Here is a 6,847-nt window from a genome sequence, read left to right as displayed (position 1 = left end):
CCTGCCCCGGGGCCCCCCACGCCAGCCGTGCCAACAGCAGCAAGAGGAGTAACAAATGAGTAGGGGTGGGTGTATGCTGCCCTCGGCTCCTCCCTCCTCCAGTTGCTTGTGTGCCAGGCCACAGCTCTACCCTACCACCATGGCCTGGCTACCGCTGCGCCCCTCAGGCTGCCTGCGCTGCCCTCCACCCCACCTTCCTTCCAGGGTACAGCTGTGTTGCTGGGAGCTGCAGGCCTGTACTGCTGGCTGGTTTTTAGTAGGCTTGGGTTTCTGTACTTTTGGCATCTGAATAGCACTAATGCCTGGCACTAATTTTTTGTCTTGTCTTTGTGACTCCTTCCTCGGCAGGGAGCCAGTGACCACAGAGGAAGCTGAAGATTATTTTGAGGTCATCAGCAACCCCATGGACTTCCAGACTATGCAGAGCAAGTGCTCCTGTGGCAATTACCGCTCTGTACAGGAGTTCCTCTCTGACATCAAACAGGTGTTCTCCAATGCTGAGTGCTACAATCAGAACGGGAGCCATGTATTGTCCTGCCTGGAGAAGACGGAACAGTGTTTGATTGACATGCTGCACAAACACCTGCCTGGCCACACGTACACCCGTAGGAAACGCAAGAAGCTGTCCGCCAGACGCCAGGGACTGGAAGAGCAGGAGGGGGACAGTGAGCCGGAGGCCATCGAACATTCCAGGGGGCGGAAGAGAAAGAAATGAGGGACAGGGAGATGAAGGGGAGAGACAGAGCTGGAGCAGGCATAGTGGTGCTGCTGGGCAGCAGGAGTGGCTGGCTGAAGGGAGCTAGGAAGCAGCAGATACTTCTCTACTAATCCAGCCTTTCCTTTGACTGGTTCTAGATTTAATTTTTCTGTAACTTCTGGAAGTATTTGGTCATCCCTCAAGTTTGCAGAGATGACTTACTGCTTCCAGCAAAATACACACAACTCTTATGGGATGGTCCTGTCAGGAACGGTGGGAGGGCAAAGACCAGGGCAAGAGAGAGAACTGGCCGAGGCCTCATTGGACAGAGGAGTGTGAAGCCTACTACATTTTGGGGCACGGGTGGCTTTCTCAGAATGGAGCTGCTTTTTCCCCCCCCTTCAGCTGAGCAGCCAACGCTGGAGCACTGTGGGACCTCCTGCCATCTGCTGCCTGTGATGTGAAACCAGCCTTGATCTAGCATGGGGAGGGATCATATTGCTTCACAGAAGGACTGGGCGTGATCAAGCCAATGGGCTGTTAGTTCTTGTATGTATATATTTATATGGTGTTAATTCTGAGCCCCCAATGAAGGGCTGTGTAGAGCAAGCAAGTGCTTACATTTATGGAAACATGGCTTTCACCAGCATAATACAAATTGGCTTCAAGGTGCTCTTGCTTTTCTCCTCTGTCTCTTCTCGGGAGTGGTCTCCTGAGGTCGTGCTCTGAAAGGCTTGTCCTTTCTTTTGAGCATGGGGCTCCCACGTGGATGTGGTAAAGGAAAGACAGTGGGTTTCCTTGCCCACCTTTTAACAGCACATAATCATGTAGCCCCTTTTGAGCGGGTGACCCAAATACCAGAGATGTATCGGAGAGCGTTTTATTCCACACGTCCCATAGAAAAGCTATGGTGGGAAGAGGGTGAGCAGCAGGAACTTGTTCTGTGTAACTTTTTAAATTCATTTTCTAGTTATTAAAAGTCGCTTGTTTCTAGCAGTGATGTTGTACAAAGAACATCTTGTAAGATACTGTTGTCTTGCTTTGGCACATGTACAGTTTATATGAGAACGTGTTAGTTTGCTTTATATTCCACCTTCTCCCCCCTCTCCCCCCCAAACACTTGTTTTCCTATCGATAGCTGGAGTTAAGCAGGGAGATTTGTTTGGGAGGGGGTGGGAGGTGTTCTCTAGACTTGCTCTCGTGTCCTTTTTATAGTAATGCCTCCACTAGTTCAGCTTCCCTTCCCCAGCATCCACCCATCTGCCTCGCCTGCTTTCACGTGGCAGGTGGAAGGACTGTGACCCCTACAATGGTGGTTGCCTGGTGGGGAAGTTGGGCCTTGTTGGAGAGAACAGGAAGTTTGTTCTGCCGTGTATCCTCAGCAGGTTATGCCACTTTGGATGGTGGCTTCTGTTTAATCATTTTTATCACCTCTCTCTTCCTATCATGACAGGTTGTGATCAGACAAAATCAGGGTTTGAACTTCTTATTGTAGAAATCTTTTTATTTGGAGCAAAGGAGCCACGTGGACATTCTGTGTTGATCTCTCTCTCAAAAAAAAAAAAAAAAAAAGAGGGGGGGGGGAAAAAAAAAGCTGGTGCAACTGCTCAGATTTGAGAATAAAAATGCTAACAAAAATTGCAGCCCACTGTTTTGTATTCTTGTCAGACCCCAGACACTTGTTGTGGATCAGTTCTGGACTAACGGTCACTGTTGTGAGATTGCAGCAGAACCTCCAGTCTCCTCTTCTCCCCTCTTCCCTCCTGAGTCCTACCTTCCTACCCCAAAAATAGCACTGATGTTTGTACTTGGCACCCCCCTTTGAAGGCTTTGTTTTGTCTTGTTAATAAATATTGAACATTTTATGCAGGTCCTACACAGTGAAACCTTTGGAACTGTACATTTTTTAAAGATAATTGTCATGGGGGAGGGGGGTTTCTGCTAAGGGCTGTACTTGTAATAATTTGGAAATTTAAAAATAAACATTATGTACTTGTGTTTGTAAAATGACTGGTAGAGAATCCTTGTGTGGCATGTCTTTGCTGAGTTGGGGGTCCATGATTGCCACAGGGAAGAGTTAAGTGGAGACTCCATACTACAAATAAATGGAGCTAATGTCAAAAGAAGTGTAAGCCACATCATCCATCTTGAGCGTTGATACAAATCTCTGATGCTGTCCTTTTCAGAACTTAATAGTCCAGTCTTACTGCTACCAGCTCTCCAACACGACTGTAATTCAGTTTGGGAAATATCTCCCACTATATACATCTTTCCAGGTGCCTAGACCTTTTTTGAGAGACCTATATTCCAGACTAATGATGATGGTTTCATGGTTAAGGGGTTACAGTGGGTCACCCAAATTCCAGGCTTAACTCCCTGCTCCCCCAGAGGCCTTGAAAAAGTCAGTCCGTCTCTTTGGTCGTCTTCAATTCTGCACTTTCAAATGAGGAAAATAGTACTTACCTGGCTCAGAATAGGTAAATGAACTGAAGAATGGGAAGTGCTTATATACTGTGGAAATGAAGAAGTATGATGGGGCAAATCATAAGCTCTGGCCCCGAAAGCTTTCCTGCGAGCGTGCAGTATCATTTGGCTGGTGCTGTCGGAGCTTCTTCATACGTCCTATGGAATTTTGCAATTGGTCTCAGTGGCTTAATTTGAAACATCAGTGAAGACAGGCTGCTTTGCACATCTGAAGAAACATGACTTCTAAATAACCAAGTTAGCCGCTAAAACTTGTTCCAAGACATCAGGATGCTTCAAACTGCTTGACAGCTGGAGGAGCTTTGTAGAAGTGGGTCTGGGACATGACACATCTTTGAGAGGCTTATCTGTGACTTGGCTGAGAGATTCAAGTAAACTCATGACCTGAGTCAGGTGCATACTTAGCTTCTGCCATTGCGATAATATTGTAGGTAAGACATTTCTGAACTGGCAAGAAAAGACTCTTACCTTGTATAAGTGTGCTTTTGTTACTATAGCTTAACTCTGCTTGGGAAATCAACATAAGCAGCATTCATTTACTAGTGTAAGCTGTACCACCATGAGGAAAGTTTGTCGGAGTTCATTTTTCCAGCAAACCTTTTCTGGTGGAACCTAGGCTGCGGTGAGTTTCCTTGTGGGTTTGTAAATTAAAAGCTACACGCTCAAGTAGTGTAAATCTAGCTCTCTTGAAGCTTAAAACCAAACCCAATGGGTGCATCCCCACAAGCAGGGACGTGATTCCCTGGGAAGAAGTAGCAGCAGCATACCTTATACTGCTGCTGCTTGTCCCTGGGGAAACGCACACGGGCGCAGCAGGTTACCCCAGGTGGGGTAGGGGAGGATGGGGCCAGCAACTCTGCTGGCCCCAACAGCCTTACCTAGGGGCCTCTGGGACCTGCAGTCATAGCACTCATGCAGCTGGAAGCCTGGCCTGTATCCTGGAGTGTGGCTCCAGGCAGCCAGGCTCTGGTTCTGGGCAATGCATGCTGCCACCACGTGTGCCAGCCTTCATGGGTTTGTTTGGTTTTTTTGACCCCGGGATCTCCTAGGGTCAAACACTACTCTCTCCCCCCCACCCCGGCACTACAAAGTAGTAGTGTGAGGAATGCCTGCATGTGCAGTATGTGGCACTGCAGACAGGACTCCAGCGCCACATGCCGGACATCCACACTTGCTGACGCGCCCAATGAGGCAAAGCATAACTGGACGGCGAGGAGTCAGCATTTCATTCCCATGGAATCGCAGGGAAGTAGGGCTGCAAGGGACCTCACAAGGTCATCTGATCCAACCCCATGCTCAAGGCAGGATCATCCTGGTCTAAGCCATTCTAGACAAGCATTTGCATAACCTGTTCCTAAACTTTGGGAACAAACTTGCATGTGCCTTGCGGGCATAATGCTTGAAATGCCAAACACCACCTTAACTTGCTACAGGCAAAGCAGAGTGATGAGTCAGTACTCTTGCCACTAAAGACAGGAAGTTTTTGTTAAAATACACTTAACTTTGCAGTGGTCAGCCTCAATGTGAGGGCGCTGCGGCTTGTACTGTCTGGAAGACGTCTGCCACATAGTGGACACCTGGGAATAAAGGTGACGTGCTCAAGTTCCATCCCCAAAGAAATGCTGGAGTTGTCTTGCTTTTCTCCAGAATCCAGTTTTTGCCTCCCTGAAAATACAATGGAACCATAGTCAGCGCCAGCCGGTCTGAGACTCTCTCCTTACCCTGTAGTGCACAACCCTCGCTCTAGGACTTGCTAGGAAATCTTTCCTGAGAAGCTAGTGAGCCATAGGATAATTCATTTTGTCCTTGTTGCACCTAAAACAACATCCGGTTCATTGCATTTGTGAGCTAAAGACATTTTGTGACTGGCTTGCTAGTTCTAGTGGATCTCTTGCTCAAATGAAGTAAAACAGTCCAGTTGTGTTTGCAGAACTTTTCATTAAAATAAATTGGGTGGATCTGACCCCAAACCACACAGAAAACAGCCAATAGTCTGTGCTTAGTTCAGGACTTGTCTAGGATGGCAGGAGGTCCAAAGAAGGACCTGCAAGTTACCTGCCTGCAAGGTGAGGCAGCCAGGGCAGAATGTGGGGGGACTGAGCTCGGGGTGACCCCCATTGTGAAAACCTTCCTCACTTCATTTCGCTTCTGTGTGGGAAGAGAGTGGGGCCTTGGATTTCAGATGCAACAAACTGACAAATGTGGGACACTTTCCAGATCTAGGTGCTTCAGTTGCTGGGGCTTGTGATAACTTTGACCTAGCTCAAGATTAACTTTTTTATTTATTTACATATATATGTATTTATTTATTTATTTTTAAAGAATTGACTCCTTATCAGGGTTATTCAAATGAAGCTGGTTAGGAATCTAATTCAGCACTGATGATGGCATTTGGTCACGAGAGGTGGTGGAGTACTAACTGCAATGCTGTTATTTAGTCAGTGTGGAGAGCTCTGTAAGTCTGGTTCTTGACCCTCAACCTTGCTTTGCAGCTGACAATCTAACTATACCAATATTTTTGAAGAACAGTTAATCTCCTACCTTTTTCCAGCTGCTTATACCCAGCAGCCTGTGTCTTAACTTCATCCTTTGCTGCTGTTGCTGGGTTATGCTAGCATTGCTGATGATGTGGCAAGAAGCTAGTGTGCTGGAGCAAGCCCTGCAAACTTCCTTGATACAAATGAAGCACAAAAAGGAGGGGAGCAGTTGTGTGGGCTAGTGCAATTCTCCCTATATTTAGGAGGAAGCTAAGGCAAGGTCAGGTCCTTGCTCAGTGTGGTGCATAGATGTGTAAACAATATTATGCTTTGCTCAGATTTGCGGATGGAGACCTGGACCACAGCGTGGAGTGCATGGGGGCCCAGGGGGGAATCCAAGCCAGAGGGGCAGGCTGGTGCCAGAGCCAGCTCTGCTGTCTAATCTCAAATGGTTATGTGCGGGCCGGCTCCCGATCCCGTCCTTGCCAGGTGCGAGCTGGGCCCGTCTTTGTGCACGCAGGCTGTGGCCAGCAGCCCGGGCACGCGGGGCCGGAGAAAACCGCGGGGCGGTAAGGTACGCACGAGCTAGAATCAGTCACGGAGGCGTAATGGTTGATTGAAAAGATTATTTACTTACACCCAAGGTGGTCGTGGTGTAGGCTGGACAGCTTTCCAGGCGCAGCTCCGCTTGAGTCCTCGTTGGAGGACTCTGACAAACTCGGTTCTTTGACCCCGGAGTGGTTTAGGCTCCGCGGGTTCGGCAATTCTTTCCTCACGGAGTGGCTGAATCTCCGTGGGTTCTGTTCGGTTCCCAGGTCCCCTGGAGCTGTTAAGACTCCATGGGTTCGAAAATTGGGTATATAGGATAGGGATACGTCTAGGATTGCGCTCGGCGACGGGGAGAGGCTAGAGGCCGGTCGGCAATTGGGCCCCCGGAGTTGTTAAGGCTCCGTGGGTTCGGTTCAGTAATTAAGCCTCTATTGCCTTCTTAAGAGAGACGCGTTGGGTTCGAAGGGATCAGCAGCGCTTAGAGATCTTCACCTAGCGCGAAGTCTCCTTCTCCTGGCGAGTTCTGTATCTCTCCAGGCTTCCTCTCTCTCTCTCTGTGTGACCCTCTCCGTGTCTCTCTCTCCGACTTGGGCGGAAACCACCCAAGCCTTTTATACGGCTAGCAAGCCCATGGCTAAAC

General features: G+C 48.5%; 1 protein-coding gene across 2 annotated transcripts in view; it reads left to right on the top strand.

The window, feature by feature from the left end:
• BAZ1B (bromodomain adjacent to zinc finger domain 1B) overlaps nucleotides 1–2,704 on the top strand; it is a 67,954-nt gene extending 65,250 nt beyond the window's left edge. For both annotated transcript variants that reach the window (XM_025211366.1, XM_025211367.1), the window contains one exon: nucleotides 349–2,704. In XM_025211366.1, the coding sequence (XP_025067151.1) occupies nucleotides 349–715 (367 nt within the window). In that variant the 3' untranslated portion in view covers nucleotides 716–2,704. The remainder of the gene's footprint in view (nucleotides 1–348) is intronic.
• The last annotated feature ends 4,143 nt before the right edge of the window (nucleotides 2,705–6,847 follow it).

Source organism: Alligator sinensis, unplaced genomic scaffold (assembly GCF_000455745.1).
Source record: "Alligator sinensis unplaced genomic scaffold, ASM45574v1 scaffold773_1, whole genome shotgun sequence".
Taxonomy (NCBI): domain Eukaryota; kingdom Metazoa; phylum Chordata; order Crocodylia; family Alligatoridae; genus Alligator; species Alligator sinensis.
Note: the sequence above shows the minus strand (reverse complement) of the source record. Positions and strands in the feature narration are given on the sequence as shown.